General features: G+C 33.9%; 3 protein-coding genes across 7 annotated transcripts; all 3 read left to right on the plus strand.

The window, feature by feature from the left end:
• The first annotated feature begins 514 nt into the window (after nt 1–514).
• Nucleotides 515–11,360, plus strand: LOC147290459 (uncharacterized). Of its 5 annotated transcripts, none has more exons than XM_086238105.1 (9): nt 515–864; nt 1,257–1,409; nt 1,557–1,613; nt 1,733–1,775; nt 2,036–2,111; nt 9,628–9,687; nt 9,792–9,842; nt 10,489–10,549; nt 10,677–11,360. In XM_086238105.1, the coding sequence occupies exons 2-6, from the start codon at nt 1,300–1,302 to the stop codon at nt 9,660–9,662; spliced, it is 321 nt and encodes a 106-aa protein (XP_086094231.1). In that variant the 5' UTR covers nt 515–864; nt 1,257–1,299; the 3' UTR covers nt 9,663–9,687; nt 9,792–9,842; nt 10,489–10,549; nt 10,677–11,360. The 5 variants fall into 5 exon arrangements, with proteins under 5 accessions (XP_086094231.1, XP_086094232.1, XP_086094230.1 ...); XM_086238106.1 differs by having other exon boundaries at nt 1,291–1,409; nt 9,608–9,687; XM_086238104.1 differs by having other exon boundaries at nt 1,291–1,409.
• A 2,186-nt stretch (nt 11,361–13,546) lies between these two features.
• LOC147290460 (transcription factor MYB30-like) lies at nt 13,547–14,161 on the plus strand. The gene is made up of 2 exons (XM_086235806.1): nt 13,547–13,834; nt 13,943–14,161. The coding sequence occupies exons 1-2, from the start codon at nt 13,547–13,549 to the stop codon at nt 14,159–14,161; spliced, it is 507 nt and encodes a 168-aa protein (XP_086091932.1).
• Nucleotides 14,162–17,144: 2,983 nt separating this feature from the next.
• Nucleotides 17,145–19,765, plus strand: LOC147290461 (large ribosomal subunit protein eL15z-like). The gene is made up of 4 exons (XM_086235553.1): nt 17,145–17,261; nt 18,231–18,397; nt 19,046–19,243; nt 19,361–19,765. The coding sequence occupies exons 1-4, from the start codon at nt 17,258–17,260 to the stop codon at nt 19,604–19,606; spliced, it is 615 nt and encodes a 204-aa protein (XP_086091679.1). The 5' UTR covers nt 17,145–17,257; the 3' UTR covers nt 19,607–19,765.
• The last annotated feature ends 4,789 nt before the right edge of the window (nt 19,766–24,554 follow it).

The following is a 24,554-nucleotide window of genomic DNA, read 5'->3' on the forward strand; positions in this document are numbered from 1 at the left end:
CGCTCAGGTCTCACCTGCATCTGTCTGATTTTAACTTAATTATGTCTGAGTTTAGATTTGGCTGTGTACACTACAAGAATTAACCCCTATTGTGACTGGGTGAAAAGAGACAGTTCTGCATCTGTCACCCTTGTTTACTTAATGGGTACTCTTATGGTTACAAGTTGGTTTTGATGTATATAGACACTCTTACTTGTTAGTATTATATATACTAATTCATAGATTAATTTTCAATTCAATATAAGAACTCACACATCCGTTTCTTGCTTTTTTATCATTTCAGTTATTGATTATTTTTAACACTTTTTGTAATTTACAATAGCTGAGTTGACTCATGCGGGTCCCAGCTATAATGAACCTCCTTTTTTTCTTTAACAAATATGAAATACCATCTCTTTACACCGTTGGATCCGACCCTTAGTTAAGTTGAAAGTTGAAACCCACAAATTAACCCAACTGACTCTTTGGGTTTTTCATGATAAAAGCTCTCAGACTCTCTGGGCAAAAAAAAAAAAAAGCTCTCAAACCCTCTCGATCCCTCGATCTGCTCTCTCTCATTCTCTCTTTCTCTCAAACCCTCTCTGCTGGTCTATCTCCTTCTCTGGTGCTCTCTCTTTCTAACAAACCCTCTCGATCTGTGCTCTCTCTGTCTCTCTCAAAGCCTCCTACACTCTTAAAATTAAAATGCCCAAATCGAACTCCACCTCCTCCCTCAAGAGATTAGGAAAAATCACCGTCCTTTCAAAGCTTTGCGTGAGTTGCAGAGCCTTTGTGTTACGCTCTCACCCATTGTGGTCCTTTCATTCCCATTGCAAAGGACCCATCAGTATTGTCCTCTCTGAACATTGTGGGTAACTGCCTAAGGTGCGTCTGTGCTTTTTTCATAAGCTGATCTAGGGTTTACAAATTTGTTGATGATTTAAGGTTTATAAAGCAATACTAGATTTTTGACGTTTTCTGAATTTAGGGCTTTTATAGATTTCATTCTCATTTGATGTTTTTTTAATTTTTTTTTTTCAATTTCTTTCTCATTTTTTGAAAATCTGAAGGTTATGGTTGAGGTTTAAATTTATTCGTTTATGTTGGAACTAACGGTATCAGTGCTATTAAGAAATCACACTACTGCTAAATGCTTTTATTGTATTATTATAGAAATTCTGTGAATCATTTTTCAAAGTTGTATTCAAAACCTCATCTGTAATAGACATTACCTACTGAAACACATAGCTTACAGTTATGTGTTATTATGGATATAGATCTACAAATTTTGACTCATGGACATTTGAGCAGCTGAGAACGATGAGCTTTGGGGGAAACAACCGCGCACAGCTTTTATTTAAGCAGCATGGATGGGCTGATGGAGGCAAAATTGAGGCTAAGTATACATCAAGAGCTGCTGAGTTATACAGGTAGATACTTTATATATCAAATTGGATACTTCATGTTCTTTATATCAATTCAGTTTTTCCTTGATTTCGATAGTCCTAATAAATTAGCTAAAACCATTGTATTTATTCAATTATTTTATCTTAATTTCTCTTTTTGATTTCTTGTAGCTGCTATATGCTAATGATTATGCATGTTTTGTTCTCAACACTCTCACTCTATTTCAGGTAACTTCCAATATAATATCAGTAAAATTTAGTCACTTATGAATGATTATTGCAATTATCATTTCAGTAAATGTGTTGTTCTTCTGTATTGAGAACTAAGTACTCTTATTTTTTCACAGGTTTATCTACATGAAATCAAAGAACTGGCTGGTCCAAAAGTTGGTGAGTCTCTCTCTCTCTCTCTCTCCCCACACACACAGAAGTTGAGCATTACAATATGAAAGTTGGTTGGACTTTTTTAAGACTAAATATTTAGATAAAAGGATTTTGTTTATATTGGTAATTAACTTAGTTTTATTTTAAAGTATTATCAACTTATTATATGAAGCTTAATCTTGGATTGTCATATATCAAAATTTTCACCCTTATGTTGCTCATGCTAAATAGATACTTTTAAATAGATACTTTTAATGTGTTTTCAGCACTTAATCCCAATAAGTGGATTGAATTTAAGTTGCAAGACACTTCAAGGGTTAGCCACAATACTCAATTATTCAGGTATAGCTCCTAGACTCTCTCTCTCTCTCTCTCTCTCTCTCTCTCTCTCTCTCTCTCTCTCTCTCTCTCTCTTTCTCTCATTCGTTTGCTTACTCACTCATGAGGTGAAATGGGGGGTGGGTTAAAAATTAAGTTGCAATTTCTATAACCAACTCAATCTGGCACTACAACAAATTTGACTTTCCATGACATTTGATTAATGGCGTTTTAAAAATCAATGTCATGAAAAGACACTATTATGGCGTTTTGTTTTAAAACGCCATAGAATGCAAAATATAGGTTGTTAATTATGACAATTAAGCAAAAATGTCATTGAATAATGAAACAATGACGTTGATAATGCGCTATAAAAATTAAAAAAAGAGATGGCGTTTTTTCAACGTCATGCATACTTTGACTAAACTATGACCATGTAAAAACGTCATAAAATTAATGGCAAAAGGAATACCGCCGTTGATACCTAAATTCTAGGGCACTCTTTCGACGCCACGAGAAATTTGGAAAATTAAAAAAAATTTCGGCCAACATATTTGCCTCCAACAGGGCGGGACCGAAAGTTTTCGCGGAAAAACGAGCCTCACCTACCACCAGACTCAGCCACTGAACCTCCACTCTCTCTGTCTGGTTACCACATCCATCCTCTCACCATTTCTGTCTGAATCTTCACCAACATCCATCTTCTCTGCGAGCTTGCTTCTTATTCTCGTGTTCGATCTCTTCCATCTCTGCCCCGCTTGTTGTCGCCTATGTTGAAGAAAGGGTTAGAACCCTGTAGAGAATTAAGAGGAGCCAAGGTTTTTTTTAGATGATTTCATCTTCAATCACCAACATATAGCCATCCTCTCACTGTTTCTCTGAAACTCTCACGGTAAGCTTCAAAACCCATGAATGGTGAATGGTGTTGGAATCCCTGAAATTTGTTTGTTTGTTTGTTTTTTTTTTTTTTTTTTTTTCTGAACGCGTTTGATTTCTGATTGTAAGACGGTGCCATCATCAAATACCATCCACCACCAACATTTCCTGATATTGCGTCCAGCACCGGTGCGGGACGATCTACGACGACGTCGTTTAAGTCAAGGTTAGGCCTTTTAACTGGGAGAAGTTTTGTGGCTTGCACTCTGAGAAGGTGGGCAAGTCGGAATAGTTAGTTTATCGAACCAAACAGAAGCTAAGCTGCCAGACTTTTTTTTATTCAAAAAAAGAAACTCTTGTAACTCTACTCCTTGCTCATTGTTTTTTTTTTCGCTGTATTGTTTTGATTCTGACTTTTATGTACTTAATTTATGTTGTGTGTTGTTCATTGCCTTTTGTCAATTCAATCTTCACCACTTCTTTTTTCATTTGTTTTTGGTTTTCTTTGATGCGCGCTCAAGCTTCTTCTAACACCATTTCTAATTTCAAGCACAACTATGCGTTTTCTGATTTCTAAATGTTTGAGTATAAACAAATTTGATAGACATTAAATTTCAATGTTGTTGGGCTTTCATAGTTGCTAATAGACATGAGAATTCTGACTTACAGAATCCATAATTAATTTCAATACAGAGGGTTCAATGATGTTGGATTTCTATATAAACTAAAAGAATCCATTTAGTTTTTAAACCTTTATTGCAGTGTATCAATACAGAGGGTTCTTGGTACATAAAAGAGTGAAAAACTAGAAGTTTTCCTAAGTTGTTTTACAATGCATAATATGAAGTAACAGGAGAGATTCAATTTTCACCAGTCCCATTTTTAATTGACTGTATAATGTTGATTGATTTTCATGGTACCTATTGATTTTTAATTGACCATGCCCCAGTGACTATATGGTAGGTACAAGCAACAAACTTAAGTTTCTTATAAAATAGTTGTGGATAATGGAAAAGAAAAAAAAGAAAAATTGACTATTTATGTCAATATTCTCTAGTAGTAGATATGAATTACAGAGGATTCTATTTGTTACTTGTTTATGTATCTATAGGGAATTGTTGTGCAAGAGAGAGCATCCAACTTCTTTTAGAACTTACTGTTGCCCAGAAAGGTAGTATACCTTTGTAGATTTACATAAGTTGATCAGCATCAAGTATGGGGTATTCAGTTTGTGTCAGCATCTAGTTGATGTAGATATCCTTGATTTTGGAGTTTGTGGTTTGTCTGACATAGAAAATGCAGTAGGCTTGTAACTAAGAGAGTCTGTGAGAGGGTCTCAAGGGTGAAAAGTAGCAGGAATATGAATTATTTTGAATAAAATTCTAGAAAGGCTGCTGTATCATGAGTATTGGTTGCTTCCAAGGTAGAATTTGGTTATAGAATTTTAATACAGTTACCATATTAGTAGTTAATAACCAATGTGATGGTTGTTTGGTAACTGCAGCTTCATCTCGTTGTTTCAGATGATCAGCTATGACATATTACCACTGTGACCCAAATTTTTTTTTTGCTATAAATGGCACCTTGTAGTTATATGTATTTTTCAAGTGCTAATGATTGATAATAGCTTTGAGTAGTAATATAAAGTAAGATTAGTGGATACTGTCCTAAGTGCAAGCTAAAAAGTGAAAGGAGGCATTAATGCCATCCCAAAAGCTATTTGAATTCTCCTTTATTTCTTCAATTAGTGTATATGATCCATTCTTGTCACATGCAATCATTCATGAAAAATTTACCGAAGTCTGAATATGTTTTGCCCTGGTTGTAGTTAAAGTCTGGAAGTTACTTTTAGTGTGTGTGAATCCTCTGTTCTTAGTTTAAAAAAGTCCAAACTGAACATTAATGAGTGTTAATCTTCACAACTACTTCTATTGATACTGTTGGTGCAGCAACTCTTCAACCTAATCAGTTTGCTGTCACTATAGTAACAGGTATAATTGGCTCAAATGGTGCCAATTCATTGAATTATGTGGTGAGATATCAGCTTGTAAAATTAGTTGTTGTTTCTTCCCTAAAATTTATTCAGACATTGTTGTTATGAATGAGAAGATTAAGTTGAAGGGTAAATGAAAATATTGGACTTGCAAAACCATCTCCAAGACATTTCCTTGATTGTCATTTTTTTCCATGAGTACTACTACTACTAGTATGGTTGTCCAATATCCAATTTCATTTTTGTTTACTGTGACTATCACTAACCAGGGCTGCTTGCTGCTTTTACTTGGTTTCTCAGAATTTGAAGTTCTTTTTCTTGAAGGTGTGCAATTTACATTGACTGTTTTTACTTTTTACCCAGTGGACATGCATTGATGTCTGCCTTAGGCAACTGAAATCCTATCTCAGACTCTCAGTTATGGAAAGGTACCAGTGAAAGCTGAAACAAGCTGTTTTTGTGTACAGCCCTCCTTTATTGGAAAATTTAATTGTACAGAGCAGATTCAATTTCCACCACTCCCATTTTCCCCAAGTTAATAAAGTCGGTTGTCTATGGACTGTATAATGTTTATTGGCATTCATGCTACCTATAGGTAGATCATGCATCGTACATGGTTAGTTTTGACAGATACTCTAGTGGTTTTTCTCAATTCTATTACTGTTACAGCTTGAAGCATCTCAATTGTTTCTTTATTTTTATAGAAGCAAGGCAAAACTAGTGAGGAAGTTGCAAAATCCCCAGATCCAACTCCAAAGGTAAAAATCAAGTTTAGTTATTTAGATCGTCTCATCGAACATTTTTTGTACTATCTTTTTAACAAAGGTGAGACCCATATATAGATAAATATCACATTTATTCAAAAGATATATTATATGTCAAAACAGTGAGTTAAAATGATTCAAATAGTTTTATTCATAGTGATATATATGAGTTTTGAATACTCGAGGTCCCCTCGAGTAGGATGGCAGAATTACACAACTTATATGTAGTTTCTCGAGTAGCACTCGAGTACTACTCGAGGTACAACAACCCTTTCTCAATGATCAGTCTTCAGGTGGGTAAAATGATTAAAAGTCTTTTTATAATGATATATGTTGTTGAAGTTAATTAATCAATTCAAAATCTGAACAAACAAGCAAGCTAACCAGGTCAGAAATTTCAAGATTATTGAATTTTGGTTTGTATTAAATTAGAATTGCAATGCAAGCATGTGGGTTATATTTTTCTTTATTGTTTCTTTCCTTTTCGAAACGTAAATGCATTGACTGAGATTCACACTTTGGAAAGCATATAATAGTGAATTTTACTTGCTTTCTGCAGTCTCCTTTTCAAATGGAATTATAATAGAAAAACAAAGACATCTTCTTCTACGTTCTATTGCCCATTTTCCAAAGCATAGTGTGGAAAATTGTATCAACTAACATGTTGACCTTCGAAACTGACATTTGAGTATTTTTATTGGTTTTATTTTAGTCTCCAGAACGTAGTACCCAAGTCCTTCCTAATGTGAACTTGTCTAGTGGAAACCTTATTAAGGCAAAGTGCACACTGTTAAATTGGGATGGAACAGGCCAAGAAGTGGCAAGAGCAGAGATTGAATCTACAGATCTAACAACACTTATATATCATGTTGTCCTTGGACCAGATTGCTATAAAGTTTGGGTGCAAGACATTTTCCTCAAGTGCTATGTTCAGGAGTTCACGTGAATTTTTCATACTTGATGATGCTTTGGGAAGCACTGTTGCTTGGCCACACAAGTATATTAGAATTGATTGATGTTTGAGGTAATATCCAAAGACTTTGGTCCAGTTCTGGCTTTCTATATTGTCAATATTTAATTTTCTTCCTGTTAAGGTACAATACGAACGATGTGATTGTAGATCTAGAAGTAGTTGCTAAGGACACTAACTAGTGCAAAAGGTTTAAGGGTGTGGTTATCAACTTTCTATAAAATTCAGCTTCCTGTTTCAAAAGACAGAGATAAAGTTAATCTTTTTGGAAGATTATATAGTGATACTTGCAAATATTGTACTCTTTGTGAACAAATTTGGAGAAAATTCCTTTGTCCAATTATATAGTAAAAAGGGAGAAAACAAAAAACAAAAGGAGAGGAGAAAAATCTGTGCTTTTTGTGACTATGAGGCAGTTGCAGCCATGTGAGGCAGCTGCAGGCTGCTCTCTATATTATTAAATAAAACCTCTATTTTTTAGGTGAGGTTATTTAATTTTCAGTCATTTAGAATGTCTCATATGCTCTATGAAAATAAACCCAACTAGAAAATTTATATCCCTGTTATGACAAAACATTAATTGAATGCTATCTTGTCTGGATAGGAGAAATAGAATGGCCATAAGAGTTTAAGATCATCCTGGGACTTTATGATCAAAAGAAGCATGCATCTTGATCATGACCAAATATTTCATTTTGTACAAGTTGTTAGGGAAGCATATATATTCATGTGGACATATATTGCAGAAAAAAAAAAAATCTGTCTATTGATGTATGTTATTGGATTTCCTTAATTTCTTCACAATTCTTCTTGCTTGCAAAAATAACAAATTAATAGACATTTATTACATGAATACCTTCAATTTGGTGATTTCCTATGCATCAAAATATAGAGGGTACCTGTTAAAAAACTCAATTAAGCTTAAGATTTCCTTTACAAGTCAGATAAAGCTTAGGAGTAACTGGAAATATTTGTTAGAAATACATTCTGATTGTCCTTTTTTGAACATTTGAGTTACGAAAACGAAACATAACTCAAATTAGAAATCTGAATTGTGGTGTTTGAATCAATAACTGAACAGTTTATGGCTTTTTTTGGTGTGTCTGTTTTCTAATGAATTAAAGATTGAAAGAGACTATTAATTTCTGACGAATACAAGTTTTATTATTTGAGATGGGTCTGGTCTGGTCTGGTTTTGCTCAAATCATAATTATGCACATTCCCCACACACACACACACACACATTACTGTTTTCAGGGAAAAAATTGTAATGTTTAGTAGGACTTGGACTACTTTGGTGTTCATCTCCAAGTTTGCTCATCATTAGTGTATTAGCTGCAAAAAGGCTGAGTCTTAAGTCCCAAATTTATCTATGCTTGAGAATTGAGAATAGAAAGTAGGCCTGGGAAGTCCTAACTTTTTCTATTTTGAGAGTTAAGAATTTAGCTGTGCGCTGCCTCATCTCAAAGCGCTCATCTCTAGTGGTTAGTTAAGAATTGAGAATGGACTCTACGCTTGGGAAGTCCAAAATTTATCTGTTTGTTTTGCTGGCAGACTCCAACCTCATCATTTTTGTCCTCCGCAACATCCTTGTATAATTTGCTAGCTTTGATTAATTTAAGCTTTGCCTTGAGTTTGATCAGAGTTTATATCAACTGGGGATTTAGCTTTTCATACATACATATGGCTAATGATTTGATGTGCATGATTTTTTTCATCCAAAAGCCTATCTCCTCACACTTGTTGTATCATTGTCACTGCAGATCAAGAAGCAAAAAGTGGAATTAGGAATGACCTTCACAAGTAGTGCTACTTTTTGGACAGAATCATCCTCACTCAAATTACCACTAATAAGTTGGCTTTTGAGGTTATATATATGTGCTTTTTGGGATAGTATTTTAAGTTTCTAGTAGTGTATGTACTAGCTAGAAACAATGTCTATATTATTAAACGACATTTCATTATATGTATTAGGATTTCATTACTATATAATTATCCTTTAGTTGTAATGGTGGAAAACCTTGACAATTTGGTTGCCTTTAATGTGAATTCTAATTTGGTGTTGTCATTCTTATTGGTTTAGCTTTAGATTGCCATAATACATGCATTTGATAAAAATTGATTAGTATTATCATTATTTTTTTCAAATACACCCAATATTCCATGGCAACCCTGTAAAGTCACCAAAAGCAATGGCATTTCAAACAGCCATACATTAGATAATCTAGGTCATCTTTCAGTTAAACTTTTTTGATGGCAATGTAAACAATGTCATAGAAAGGCTTTTCATGACGTTTAAAACACGTCATTGAAACACTTTAACATGACATTTTTCAAGTGTCGTAGTAGGCCTAACCCTTTCAATGGCGTTTGAATCATGCCATGTAAACACAATTAGATGACGACTACTGAAAGTCATCTAAAGTTAGCCATTTTAATGACATTGTGATAACGCCATGGAAATGTTTTGCATGACTCTGATCAAACGCCATATAATTGTACCCTTTCAATGGCGTTTAAGCCATGCCATGTAAACTCTTTAGATGACATGTACTGAAAGTCATCTAAAATTAACCATTTTCAATGACAATTCATTAACGTCATAGAAAGACTTTACATGACACAAATCAAATGCCATAAAAAGTGTGGAAGGATGACAAATTTTCAACGTCATAGAAACTATTTAAGATGGCGTTTTCTAGGTGCCGTAGTAGGGCCACCCTTTCCATGGCACCGGTATCTAGGACGTGGTTTGCGGCGCTTGAAAAACGCCATGAAAACCCTTCCATGACATTTTTCAAACGTCATGGAAATGGTTTTTTGTTGTAGTGTGGTCATATGAAATCCCAACCATTAATGACTATGTTATACACATGCAATTAGATGTTTTATATTCCTAGTAACAGATTTCTTGTAGTTTTCTCCCAAAATTGGCAGATTTACGTTTGATCCTACTGCCAAGTTGGGTTTAGATGTTGCTTCATGCATCATTACGAGGTATACTTTGCTGTTTATAAGTAACTCTGCTTTGTCATGAAGTTCCAATTTATAGGAAGTGTATTACTGAAATTAATTTTTCTGATGTGTTCTTCTAACTTTAGGGCTCCAATAGGACAAGATGTTGAAGGGAAACCAAAATATCTCATACGCCCGTAAGTCTTTATGTCCAAGTGTCAATATGCTTGATTTTAAATTCTTGGAACTTGATTATGTAACTTTTGAGTTCTTAAATTTTATATTGTTTCTACTTGCATCTGTTTATATGAGTTCTTGATTTACTTTCCAATTTTTTGGTTGATCTTAAGGTATGCTGTCAATAATGATCACTTCTGCTTTGGTTCAGATTTTTGAGGATTCATCGATTTATAGATTTCAAGCTTTGTTCATTTTATTGAAACTGTGGGCAGGTGTATCCAGTAGGAAAAATGAGTCAGGAAAATTTTCATATACTTGGACAATAATTATTGAAATAGGATGATATGCTTTTCCAATAAAGGAAAACACATAAGGAAAAATATAGTTTTGATGCTAATTGATCAATAAAGTACTTGAGAGCCAGGAAATAGCAATTTCATGTTCCAAGAAATGTTCTTGAATTAAAAGTTCTGAACGGTCCTTTTTTGTCCAGTCTCTTAGTTGTTGAAAACAGTGACTGTAGTTTTTCATGTCAAATTGGATACCTCATGTTCTTTATATCAATTTAGTTTTTCATTGTTTTCGATAGTCCTAATAAGTTAGCTAAACACATTGTGTTTATTCAATCATTTTATCTTGATTTCTCTTTTTAATTTCTTGTAGCTGCTATATGCTAGCTAATGATTATGCATGTTGAATTCTCAACTTGCTCACTCTATTTCAGGTCAGTTCCAATTATAATATCAGTAAAATTTACTCAACTAAGAATGATTATTGCAATTATCTTGTCATTCTTGTATTTAACAAATGAAATGTTAACAATAAAATGAAAACTATTTTGTTGATCATAGTTCAAAGAAGAGTCATGCAAAACCCAAGAAGAAATCCATGCGGTATGAATGGAGTGGCCGGAACTTTTACAAGTGCGTTGATTAAGATTACATTGAACATGAAACTGTTTGTAATTTATTTAGTTTCTTAATATGTTCTCGATCATCTTTTGTTTTTTTGTTTTTACTCCACTTTTGATGTAGTTGAATTTGGTCCTAATATTTTTAATCTATTTCTGATGTTTGTGGCGTGTATTAGGAGTTTGTTATGTTTTGATGAAGTGGATGTTCATATTTTTTTGCCTAAGATTCTAATGGAAATCCATTTGCCCAAATAATAATTTAATGCTGCAATTACTTCAACCTAATTAATTTTTTTTTAAAAATGGTTTAATGTATGGGACTGATAGATGATTCTAATGAGTGTTGCAATCACATGTGGACGCATTACAACATAAGTCATGTATGTTGCCGACAAGACCTGACTGCTGCCAGAGAAATTGGCAGCCAAATTAATAGATAAAACACACTTTCTGGAAATAAAGGAAGGACGGATGCTCTGGGGGTTGGGATAGTGCTATACCGACCCCATCCTGTTACACTGTCATTGCTTTGGTCGCTGCACTGTGGCTATTGTATATAAGTGATTGAGAACAGTCCTTTCAAGAGAGAAAGGGGACTGTTATATATCAGAAGTATATCTATGTTATTGTTGTAGTGGTATTAGGCTTAAGGGGACTGTTATATATCAGAAGTATATCTATGTTATTGTTGTAGTGGTATTAGGCTTAAGCTCAAGGACTTGGTTTGTTGACCAAAAATAAATTGAGATGTAATGTTTGAAAGCCACCCAAAGGGACCACAATCTTCTTATTCAAAGTCTACACTTAAGCTCAGCGGATACCCCGTAGGCGCTCTTAGAACCAGTATGACAGTACCTCATTATGGGAAGTGAAAGAGAGAGAGGTCAATTGTTGAGAGGTCCTTTTTAGAACTCTTTGTAAACTGCACAAACTGCACAAAGAGTATCTCATTATGGGAAGAGAGAGAGAGAGAGAGAGAGAGAGAGAGGTCAATTGTTAAAACTGGTTGTAAAGTGGGGCATCAGTATCTCATATCTCATTATGGGAAGTGAGGAAGACATAGAGAGAGGAGTCTTTATGATGATACTACTGGTAGAGAGAGGAGTGAAGAAGGCATACATTTTCATTTTCTTTCAACTCCAGCTTTGGTGCGACTCACATCTCCAGTTCTCCAAGTTTAGTGCAGGAGGAGGTAATCACTCACATCTCTTTTCTTTTTGTTTTGCATTCTGTTTTTTTTCTTCTGTCAGATTTTCTCCTTTTTGTTCTTGTAGTTATTTCTCTGTGAATTATAGCATGTTACTCTCTAAACATATCAGTCTGGGGACTAGTTCATCCTTAATAGAAGAAGAACAATCATTTTTTCTCAACCGCTTCTCATTTTTTATGCATTTCTCATCAGTTCCTCATCCAAGAAAATAAAAATTTACCCAGAAAATGTTTATTTGGGAATTTTGTTAACATAGCTAGACAAAATAACAGACAAATAATTAGTTTCTAGTAATATTTTCATGAAATCAAAAGATAAGAAGAAGAAGCAAGTGGCCGAACAAATTAGTTTCTCTCTCTCTCTCTCTCTCTCTCTCTCTCTCTCTCTCTCTCTCTCTCTCTCTCTCTCTCTCTCACTCAAACCTTCATTGGGTTTGCTTATATTAATTTCTTTGTACTTGAATGCTGCTTTTCTTGAGAATAATTTGCTCACCACGTTAACTAGGTGTTGAGCATCACCTTCTTCAGAAGATGCCATGTGTCCATGTAACTAACTATGAGTTTCTTTTTAGGCCTATTAATATATTTTAACTACTAAATTTTAATAATTTTTTAGTTTAGATACTAAAATTAAATAGTATTTTAGATTAGATACTAGTTAAAAAGTTAAACAAAATAATAAAGAAAAAGTATTAGAATTTACAAATATTACATCACATGCCACTACAATAAAAAAATAAAAATAATATTACGTTAATTTATACTATATTGTATTTAAATAAAATAAAATCAATCCAGTCACAATTTAACTGTGACTGTCGTGGTAAATTGAAAGAAATAACTCACACCACTACACTATGTATTATTTTGAGTAAAAGTATTGTTTTGATCTATATTTATAATATATTATAGTATAATTTCTCTAAAAAAATTCAATTAAGTCACAACTTAACTGTGACTGCATGTCTCACAACTTAGATGTGACTGTCTCACAACTTAGATGTGTCCATGTAACTAATTATGAGTTTCTTTTTAGGCCCATTAATATATTTCAACTACTAAAGTTTAATAACTTTTTAATTTAGATACTAAAATTAAATAGTATTTTAGATTAAGTACTAGTTAAAAAGTTAAACAAAATAATAAAGTAAAAAATATTAGAATTTACAGATATTACATCACATGCCACTACATTAAAAAAATAAAAATAATATTACATTAATTTATACTATATTGTATTAAAATAAAATCAATCAAGTCACAACTTAATTGTGACTGTCATGGTAAATTGAAATAGACAACTCACATCACTATACTATGTGTTATTTTGAGTAAAAGTATTGTTTTGACCTTTATTTATAATATATTGTAGTATAATTTCTCTAAAAAAAAATTTAATTAAGTCACAACTTAACTGTGACTGTCTCATAACTTAAATGTGACTGTCTCACAACTTAAATATGATTGTCTTTTAGTCACAATAATGTGTATGGAAATAAGCATATATAGGAGTAGTTTAGTTTGTTGCCTTTATTTTCATAAGTCATCACTGTGTCTGTACTTAATGTATGAAGTTGGTATTTTTTTAATAAGGTAAGCATGGCTGAGGCATCCAAACGCAAGAAGAATGAACAACCTCCATGGAAAGCAGAGGAGGATGAAGCACTTATTGCTTATAAGGCCGCACATAAGGATGAGAGTTGGAGCGATATAGCTAGTAACCTGAACATAGGCCGAAGTAAGAATAGCTGTTGGTCTCGATGGACCTACTACCTCGACCCGGAGATAAAGAAAGGATCACTAACTAATGAAGAAAAAGATAGCATCCATCAGTTGCATGATCAGTTTAAGGATGAAAAGAACAAGTGGTCAAAGATAGCCTCCCTTGTAATTTATTAAACTTTTATTTATTTTATTTTTAAAGTTTTATTAATTGGAATTTAGTAATATATTTACAATGAATCGTTTTGACTGTTTTTTTGTTCATTTATTTAGCTACCAGGACGAACGCCCAAGGTTGTCAAAAATTATTGGCAGACTAAATGGTTGAAGCAGAGACATGAAGGCCAAATGTCAACTCAAATGGCAACCCAAGCACCAACCACCAGTGCAACCCACTGCTCAGCCATAGCCAAGGCCGAATTTGACTCCTACTTCGATGGCACGCCCGAGTTGGTGAACGCCCCCATCAACTCCCCTCCAGGGACCCAGTGATCCAATCTTCTTGTGGGTATTGGATGTCTGGAATGCATGCAATCCTAAATACATTATAGGATTCCCTTTCCCTCAGGCTTAGGATTACTGAACAACCCCCTTATTTTACTGATCGATGGTGTTGGTTTTCAATTTGTATCAACCTCAAACATGGAATCATTTTCATGTTTTTATTCAGTTGGACATCCTACATTTGTTTCCTGTCATTGAGAGGAAAAAAAAAAATTGCCTTTTGATATTTTCAGTAGCAATTTATTTATTGATGTTCAGAAGTAATATGATGTCTACATTTGCTGATTTTATTAGCTGATTGAAATGAATACATACATTGTGGAATAGTTATTCTTTTGATTGTTAATACATACATTGTGGAATAGTTGTTCCTATACATGGTCCTATTCTTACGTATTTGTGAGATAATGGGCTCTGCCCTTCTAGGATTCTTTTATTATTTATTTTTACCACGTACCTCCTTCCCCCGGGTCAGGAGCCTCCTGTCTTATAAGATAGTCGGGTCAATACGGAATCAAACAAATAATATCAATATTCATGTAAACATTGAAAAAAGAAAAAGTTTGCAGGAAAAGTTGAAAACATTGAGTAAGCATTTAATAGCTAATAAGTTTTTATCATCTCTTTGATTAATTAATGACTAATGTAAAATGTATCACATTCATTAATTTACTAATTTTGTTTCGCATGAATAGAATTCACTTATGAAAATGAATTTATAATCTTGATGTGTAATGATTAGTGTGACTTTAAAGTAATATAGATAATGAAGAGACATTGAGGTAAATAGGTTTTGATTATGTAACCAAAACATAATAACTTTGTTGGCTATATAGCCAATGAATCACTTTTTTAGCGACATAGCCAATTAATAAATCACTTTTTTTGGCTACATAATATATGTTGAACTCAAGTTAATTTGTTGGTTTCATGAGCATAACTCAAAATGGGTACAAGATTAATTGCTAATAAGTTTTTATCATCTCTTTGATTAATTAATGACTAATATAAAATGTATCACATGCATTAATTTATTAATTTTGTTTTCGCATAAATAGAATTCACTTATAAAAATGAATCCATAATCTTGATATGTAATCATTAGTATGACTTTAAAGTAATATTGATAATGAAGAGACATTGAGGTAAATAGGTTTTGATTATGTAACCAAATTAAACATAATCACTTTATTGGCTACATAGCCAATGAAACACTTTTTTGGCTACATAGCCAATGAATCACTTTGTTACTTTTTTTGGCTACATAGCCAATGAATCACTTTTTTTTTTTTTTTTGCTACATAGCCAATGAATCGCTTTTTTTGGCTACATAATATATGTTGAACTCAAGTTAATTTGTCGGTTTCATGAGCATAACTGAAAAGGGGTACAAGATTAATAGCTAATAAGTTTTTACCAATATCTCTTTAATTAATTAATGACTAATGTAAAATGTATCACATGCATTAATTTATTAATTTTGTTTTCGCATGAATAGAATTCACTTATGAAAATGAATCCATAATCTTAATATGTAACCATTAGTGTGACTTTAAAACAATATTGATAATGAAGAGACATTGAGGTAAATAGGTTTTGATTATGTAACCAAATTAAACATAATCACTTTTTTGGCTACATAGCCAATAAATCACTTTGTTGGCTACATAGCGAATGAATTACTTTTTTTACTAAATAGACAAAAAAAAAAAAGTGTAACTATATAAATGTATACATTACATGCACTGGCCAGAATGTGAGATCAGTTCATCATCCATCATTAATTAATTAACTCATTAATTCTAGCTAGCCCACAGATCAACATCATGACAAGCCCCAGGAGCTTCCCAAAAATGCCGGGTGCCAGACAAGCCCAACGAGATCAGGACCGAGATGAGAAGGAGAAAAAGAAACAGCATGAGGAAACCATGCGAGAGAAGAGAAAGAAAGGAAAGCTTTGGAAAAAAAAAAAAAAAAGAAATTCAGGCATTGTGATTGGAGCAAGGCAAGTCCGAGTCGTCCGACGGCCTCACTCGGCTGCCCAGTAGCCTAGTAGTCTAGTAATAATAAGTTCCTATGCCACGTGGCAGGTGGTTAATAGTGAATTTTCATTGTACGTGTAGCTAGGTGTGTTGCTTTGGAGAAGGGTTGCTGAAACCTTCCTCTCTTTTTTTGGGGAGGATCTTGATGCAATGCGCAAAGCTTTTTTCCTCACAAAACTCATTGATGTTCCCATGGATTTATCCCCTAAAGCATCTCTGCATATATACAAATTAAGAAGGAATAACCTAGAAGCCCCTAATTTGAATAGTCTGCATGGTAATTTGAATAGTCTGTATGGTCGTATATTGATCTTTGGTGCAGTAGGAAAACAATATGAATGATATTCTTTGGCTAAATCTATAGGATGTAGTAAATGAAATGTGTGAGGGCAGCTGTGGGACTGAAATGATAAGAGTAAGTTGAGGTACCAACTTGAAACTTTTTAAATTTGAGATACTAAGTTGAAATATAGGGTAAACTTGAGGTACTTACGTGTAATCTGTTCAAAAATAAATCTCAATAAAGTTTATTTTATTGAAATCACATGGAAAAATGCACTGTCACCATGCCAAGTCTGTAGGAATTTTTCGTGTATTTTTCTAAGTTCGGAGTTATTTTTAATTAATTTTCAAAGTTTATAAAAATAGAAAAATAAAAAAAATTAGAAAATACAAGAAAAGATGTTACACGTGGCGCACATCCAGCGCGCCACGTCAGCATTAACGGCAATGTCATCATTTTTAACGAAATTGTTGACAGAACAAGGTAAAATAGGACACGGATGTAAGTTACAGGTAGTAATCTGGGATAAAAAAGTTTTCAGGTGGTAAAGTAGAAATGAGTTACAATTTTTTGTGGTAAATCGATAATTAAGCCTTTTTGTTATATAGACAATTTTAGATTAGGGTTTCTAAGGAAAGTGGAGGGTCCAGATTCGAAGTCCACAGCCTTCCACCTGACCACTATAAAGCTCAAGCTACTTCTCAAGTTTTCTGAGGCGAAAACCGTAGCCCAACTGCCGAAGTCTGCCCCGGGTCGCAAATGGGTACGTACTCTATGTTTCTCTCTCACACCCCCTAGAGTCGATCAGTTCTGTTTTCCTATGTAAATTCACGGGTCTTGTATTGTGTGCATTTCGATCATTTTTTATTGACTGAGCTTTCTTTTAATAAATCTTTTGAACTGGGGTTTAGTATTTAATTCTTAAATTGGTTTGGTGTTCAATTGTTTGGTGCTTTGGTTAACTTACGTTTGGTTTTCCAAGCTTGTTGAAAATTAAAGAAAAATTTGAAAACTAAAAATTATTTGTTCTTTGTCTCGTTCCCTACATATGCGCCGTTTGTCTGATAGTATAACCTAATATATAACTATAGTTAGGTATGTCTGATTTCAATCTAGCTAATTGTAGAGGGTTTTTGTGTTATGCATTTTTCTGTTAAATAAGGGCTTTTAGAGCATCTTCAAGAGATTACCGAAACCATTATCCTTCTCCATTTTAGCACATTTTGTCTTAAAACTTTGCTCTAACATATTAGCTTTCACCTTAGCTATTATATAGGATTTGCTTTTTGGTTAGCTAAATGTGGCTTAGAGGCCGGACAGAGAAAATAGCTAATGGGTTGCTTTGTTTTTTTCTTTTTGTTGAGAATTTAGTTAACGTTTGGTTCAAGAAAATATTAAATATTAAATCTTAGCTAAAATATAGAATATTGCTGGAGTAAAATTTCAAAAGTTGTTAGTCAAAATAACTTTCTAGTTGTTTTGGCTCAAATTTTGCCAACACTCTTGGAGATGCTCTTGGTTGACTAAGATGGCTCTATGAGGAATTTATTTGTTGAAAAGCTTAAGTTTAGCAATCACAACATTGTAATTTATGATACTGTAGAAATTGTTGGACATACACCTAGGTATTGTTTAAAAAATTCTGATGAGATGTAGTTTTACCTCTAAATTGACAAGTGATCTACTATATAACATGCATGATGTTTTCCTTTGTTTTGGTGACATTATATAGGAGCTTACAAGTATGTGTCTGAGCTATGGAGGAAGAAGCAATCCGATGTGATGATGTGCCTGGATAGGATTCGCTGTTGGTCATATCGTCAGCATCCTTCTATAGTTCGTGTCACAAGGCCCACACGCCCTGATAAGGCTCGTCGTTTGGGTTACAAGGCCAAACAAGTAATGATCGATAACAAATTTCATTAATCACATCCTATGCCAATCTCATTGTTGATATTATGTTATAATACTTTTATGGCTAAGGTTAATACAGGGTTTTTTGATTTACATATGCCTATGTCAATCTCTTAACTCTATGAAATAATTATTATGATTGTGCGTTTCAGAGGATTGTGGTCTTATTCTGGTGCATATATGTCTAGTGGTTGATTAGTTTCATGCTCTTGTTCAATGGAACATATCACTGTTTGAGTCAGCATGCAGTCTTTGACTTGGGCATTGTTTCTTTTTGATATGCACCAGTAGGCCTAAATTCATTGTGTTATTTTGTATGTGGTGCTTAGTTAGCATTCTGATGCTTATGCATTGTGCCTAAGAAGGGTGCTTCTGTTCAATCATTGAATGCTTCCTGACACCAGATATATTAAACCAAACGTTGGATCATCTGACAGAGCGACTCTCTCTCTCTCTCTCTCTCTCTCTCTCTCTCTCTTGCTTTTGTCTCAAATCCAATACAGTGCAAGCTATTTACTTATTTGTTGTATTCTTATCTTTTCGTATGCTATGCTACTTTTGTTTCCCAGCGTTGTTCAAGTTTTTTAGTTTATGATCTTCAGCTGATGAATCTTGAAAAAATTGTTCCTGCAGGGTTATGTGGTTTATCGTGTGCGTGTAAGGCGTGGTGGTCGGAAGAGGCCTGTTCCCAAGGGTATTGTATATGGGAAGCCCACAAACCAAGGTGTGACCCAGCTAAAGTTCCAGCGCAGCAAGAGATCTGTTGCTGAGGAGCGGGCTGGTCGCAAGTTGGGAGGCCTTAGGATTCTCAACTCCTACTGGATCAGTGAGGTTACAGGCTATGCATGTTCAGTTTTTGTTTTTTATTTTCTGGGTTGACATTATTTGTTTGTTTTCATATAGCGCTTTGTTGCTTATAATTTTGTTCAAATCTTTTGATGCATGCAGGATTCGACCTTCAAGTACTTTGAGGTAATCCTGGTTGATGTTGCTCATAATGCCATCCGAAATGACCCAAGAATCAACTGGGTGTGCAATCCTGTTCACAAGCACAGGGAGCTTCGTGGGCTCACTTCTGCTGGGAAGAAATGCAAGGGATTGCGTGGAAAGGGACACCGGAACCAAAAAGCACGACCTTCCCGCAGGGCAAACTGGAAGAGAAACAACACCCTGTCCCTTCGACGGTTCCGTTGATTTATCTATCTCATGTTAGGTTAATGGTCTCTTGCCTCTTGGATTTGCTTGATACTTGTTGTTTCAAGTGGTTATATATTGTTATTATGTTTTATGGTTTAAAGACATATTTTTGACTCTACAAAGGCTGAGGTAGTATTTTAGGGTTATCTTTTAGTATTATGGGATTTCTTCGCCCGAAAGCTTGGTATGATATTAAATGAGTAAATAGTTACATAACTATTTACTCTCTAAAATACACCTCCAAATGGGAAATACTTGAATCTTTTGTTTTGAGGACCTTGTTCTCAATTTTGATGTAACACTCTAAACCCCCATTCACCCAACCCAGCAGTCCCACCCTTTGCATGGGCATCTCATCGACAGTTCAACACCGGCAACCTGGCCCAATTGCTGGAAAACCTCCAACGTAGAGGACATTCGTATCATGTTGTTAGATTCTGTGGACATGAGTCTGGCAATTGGATTGCAAATTCAAATGCATCAGCTCGAGCTTTATTTAGGCAGAACATGAAAGTGTGGAATGGGTTTCTTCAAAATCATATGGGTTCTTAATTGTTGGGGGGTGTTCATGGGCCGGGTTATAGCCCGCCTTTGGATTTATGTAGTCCGGGTGTCTGCTTGCCAGGATCATGTGCTGCTTTGCATTCAATGCAAGTGTGCTGAATGAGCCGGATTTGACCAGTTTATGTACTCGAAAGTACTTGAAAATTTGCTTGCCTTGTGGAACAAATTGTTCAAAAGGTTACTTAATTCCTTTCTAGTGTGTGTAATGAGAATGAAAATAGAGTACGTGTGCACTGATTGCTCACTTTGCCAGAACAGCTCTTGTTGGGATGTTTGTGGACTCCCTCCATCATCATTCGGGATCCGAGAAAAGGAGCAGAAAGAGATGAAGAAATTAGTTATCATTATTGGATCTTCTGTGTCTGGTTCTGGATACTGCAACTGATCTAAACTTGCTTGCTTCTTTTTCTCCAGCTAAAATGGCTAGATTAAAGCAGGCCAAAGAAGAAGCTGAGAAGGAGAATGCTGAAGTTCGTGTGCAAATGGAAGTTGACTTTCAGAGAAAACTTAAGTTTGAATGAGAGAAAATTATTTAGTAAGTTGCATGTATAAGGGAGCAATATAGTATTGTTAATGCCATCTGTCACCAGGATTACAAATTTTGCTTACTCTGAGCGATTCATGGAAATCAACATAAATTCCGAATTTTTGGAAGATAATTCCAAAACATAATTACTTTGTTGGCTACATAGCAAATGAATCACTTTTTTGGCTACATAGCCAATGAATCACTTTTTTTTTTTTTTGCTACATAGTAGAAAAACAATTTTATTTCACTAAGTGGGACCCACACACTTAGGTCCAATTTGTTCAATACACTTGCGCTATTTTGATCATATGTCTTGCATAATTTTATTATGTGAAAAGATTTTGTCCTAATAGGCACAAGATATATGTGCCATAATCTGATGAATCAAATTAATTTAATACACATCATTATTAAATTGTCACATCATGTTATTTAATTGCCATGTCATTTTAAGTTAAATACCAAATTACCCATTAGACTCTAATTAAATCCAACCCTTAATTCACCTTAATCATTTTTACTCATTTTCATTCCCCTTTTAGTTTCTCTTCTGATCTTCGATTTTCTGGCTCTTCCGACATCTTGTTTGTGAAATTGCAAAAGATAACAATTGAGAACTATATTTTCTAATCAAAGGGTTATCAAAATTAAAAAGTTCAAATGAAAATGGAATGAGTTTAAATTAGAGGGGAATATTCATTATTTTCTGGAAATTTTCTTATGACTTTTTGAAGTCACTTAATGTTCATACAAGTAGACATTCTCCCTAGCTTGTTGTTAATCAATTAGTTTTGTCCACTGGTATCTTGTTATCGATCAATCTAGGGCAATAGATAATTACTAAATAAATAAGAAGCACATGCAAGATGCATTATAAAGGACGACATGGTCCTAGACTCCTAGATATCGATCATGTCGTCTGCACTGACCTTTACCCACCTAAGCCAAAGACATATAATCGGGTTTCAAAGTTTTTTAGATAAAAGTAGTGAATTAATGCGTACTGTAACGAATAGTTTTTTAGATAAAAGTAGTGATTCATTGGCTATGTAGCAAAAAAAAGTAATTCATTGGCTATATATATAGCCAAAAAAATGATTCATTGGCTAAGTAAGTAAACCCTCAACTTCTTGTCAAGTTTTACCTGGAGACCCATAATCATTGCAACACCTTGATCTCAGGCTGCCATGGCTTTTTTGCTTTAAAATTTTGTAATTCTCAGTGCATCATGGCTGGGTAGAGTTAATATTGGAAATTATTTTAGACTTTGGGTGCACTGACCAGATTTATAGAATGAAGATTTATATATTTTGTAGATATTAATAAAGGAGATACAAGGAACATATATAAACGGAAATTGTAACAATAGACCGAACTAAACCCAACTAAGAAATGAAATAAGTAGATAGTAATAGTATAGAAACGCATAGGACAGGAGCAAAGGCTTTCGAGGCTGTATATAGAATTAATTGCCGTTTATTTGATGATGACTTCAGTATAAAAAATTTGATTTATGATATATACTTTTTTTGCATCAAATTTGATTTATGATATTAATGGTGAAACTGTGATGGTGATGAATAGAGAACAGAGGGAGGTAGCGACGAGGAGAATAAGAGGAGGAGGAGGAAGAGAGAAAAGAGTTGGATACAATTTTATGTGCATAATTGTCTTGTCAAAATGCTCTCTTGTCAAATAGGCAGCTTATGTCGGTTTCTGCTTTGAACTTATTGTAATTTGTTTTCTTTTATTGCTGTACTATAATGAACATGAGTTTTTTTCCATTATGATTGACAAAATGGCTAATTACAAATAAATTAATAAAATCCGTTCGCAATTATATTTTAGCCAATATACTTTTTTATAATTTTATTTTAGTCACTGGCTATTGTCCAAAAGGAAAAAAAAAATTATAATAGATTAATAAATATACATTAATATTCAAATTTAGATTTGTATTAGGTTTTTTTTTTATTGCTACGCAACAAAACGGCTTAGGATTTAACTCTAGGGTTTTGGGCACACATAAGCTCCAAAACCCTAAACTCCATTTGTATACCATGCACGCCATTTCTAAATCCTAAACTAAATTAAGGGCAACGTTATAATTTTACGTCCATAAGTAATGAAAAAAAAAAAAAAAAAAAAAGATGAGCAAATTGATATTTTCCAATGCACTAAAGTATATGACATCATCAAGTTGATTGAGTTTTGTGACTAAAATATAATTTCTCAAAATATACCATTGACTAATATGAGATAGGAAATTTGGTATTGACCTATATATTTGTAATATTAAAACTTTTTATTGACTTTTTTGTAATTTACTTTTAACAAAATATGTTGGCATGTAATTGTCAAATGGAGCAAAAGTTGTGTACCTAATCGTAAAGTTTTAAAACTCATGTACCAAATTGAAAGTGACACTATAGTTAATGTGGGTATTTTGTAATTGACCCTCATCATAATTTCAAATATGTTCTTGAATTGTAATTTAATAATAATATATTTGTAAAATTAATTAACCATTGGATACTAATGTCAGTCCTTGTATTCTTCCACTTCCTGTTCCTATTGCATCTCCAAGGATCTCTGCAACACAGTACGTCTATGCCTGATGCTTTCATATTTTTCAATACCATATATATCTAAAGCATTTGGGTTTCTAATTTTTCATATATTTCCAATGGGTGAAGGGAGAGTGTTGAAATGCATGGGTGTACGGATCATTGCTTTGGTGGTGTTGATGGATGCAATACCAGAGCCTGCTTTGGGTGTCGAAGTTGTGATTGAGAGTTCTCAACCTGACTGCACCAACAAATGCAAAGAGGCCTATGGGGAAAAGCTTATATCTGCTGAATGTAAGGACGTGCCTGTTATTGATAAAAAAACTTTGTGTTTGTAATTATCATGATGAGTGAAGCACTCAACTGCTCATGTGTCAACCATTGTCGAGAAATTTAAGTTAATAAAGTTAATAATTACTACCTGCATGTCACAAACTAGTGCCCATTGTAGGAATTCAACCTTTTGTTCAAGTGCATGCATAATTGCATATCCACGTACATCGTAAGGTTCAGTGGTTGGCAAGTCTTCCGTGTGCATATATTGCCTTTGACTATTTTTATATAAAATCTGAAACACTTTTTAAAATGTATCGGTCAACGAATGTCAGGAAGACACTAGTGCCGTTGTGCGGGTTGGTTAAAGGACAACTACGCTTTAAATTACAGAAAAAAAGTACAACTTTGCTTTAATAATTAAAAAAGGACCAGGGTATTTGTATCATAATAAAATATGATGTTACTCTTAGGTAGTAATAAAATTGGGCTTGTCATGTTGGTGGTTGAATAGTGTGACAAACGAGAGTTACAATAGTCATGTGATAATACGCGTGTACTTTTTATTCTTTTGGATTCACAAATCTGAAAATTTGGGTAACTTCCACCAAATTATGCATGCACGGTATACGAGTCCAGTGGAAAATTATTAAAAGAACATTCTAATTTAGTCAAGAAAGTAGGGAGTCTTTTTCTTTTACAAAGGTGCCAGGTGCTGAGAGTTAACCCTGTGGAATGTGGATGTTATTCTATCATCGCCTACTTAATGCAAAAAATGTGGTTAGGCAGCCATTTTTTGTAGCATCTCCAGTAAATTGAAGGGTCCACAAATAATCAATTATTTTCTGCTCTAATGTTATTTTCTACAAATGGGAGAAGATTCGAAGATTTAATCTTCTTTTTTTTTTTTTTTGCCATGAAGGGAGAATATTCAATCTAAATTCCAATAAAAGCAATTGTTATAACTAAAATAATTGAGATTAGAAACCAACCCAGTACATGGTCTGTCAGA

Source organism: Dryas octopetala, chromosome 3, assembly GCF_963921425.1.
Source record: "Dryas octopetala chromosome 3, drDryOcto1.1, whole genome shotgun sequence".
NCBI lineage: Eukaryota > Viridiplantae > Streptophyta > Magnoliopsida > Rosales > Rosaceae > Dryas > Dryas octopetala.

Bases quoted from the DNA above. Each gene is read 5' to 3' on its own strand.
- LOC147290459 (XM_086238105.1), top strand. From the start codon at position 1,300: ATGAGCTTTGGGGGAAACAACCGCGCACAGCTTTTATTTAAGCAGCAT. The intron at 1,410-1,556 runs GTAGATACTTTA...GATTTCTTGTAG, and splicing joins AGAGCTGCTGAGTTATACAG to CTGCTATATGCTAATGATTA. The intron at 1,614-1,732 runs GTAACTTCCAAT...ATTTTTTCACAG, and splicing joins ACACTCTCACTCTATTTCAG to GTTTATCTACATGAAATCAA.
- LOC147290461 (XM_086235553.1), top strand. The intron at 18,398-19,045 runs GTAATGATCGAT...TTGTTCCTGCAG, and splicing joins TGGGTTACAAGGCCAAACAA to GGTTATGTGGTTTATCGTGT. The intron at 19,244-19,360 runs GTTACAGGCTAT...TGATGCATGCAG, and splicing joins ACTCCTACTGGATCAGTGAG to GATTCGACCTTCAAGTACTT.
- LOC147290460 (XM_086235806.1), top strand. From the start codon at position 13,547: ATGGCTGAGGCATCCAAACGCAAGAAGAATGAACAACCTCCATGGAAA. The intron at 13,835-13,942 runs GTAATTTATTAA...TCATTTATTTAG, and splicing joins GGTCAAAGATAGCCTCCCTT to CTACCAGGACGAACGCCCAA.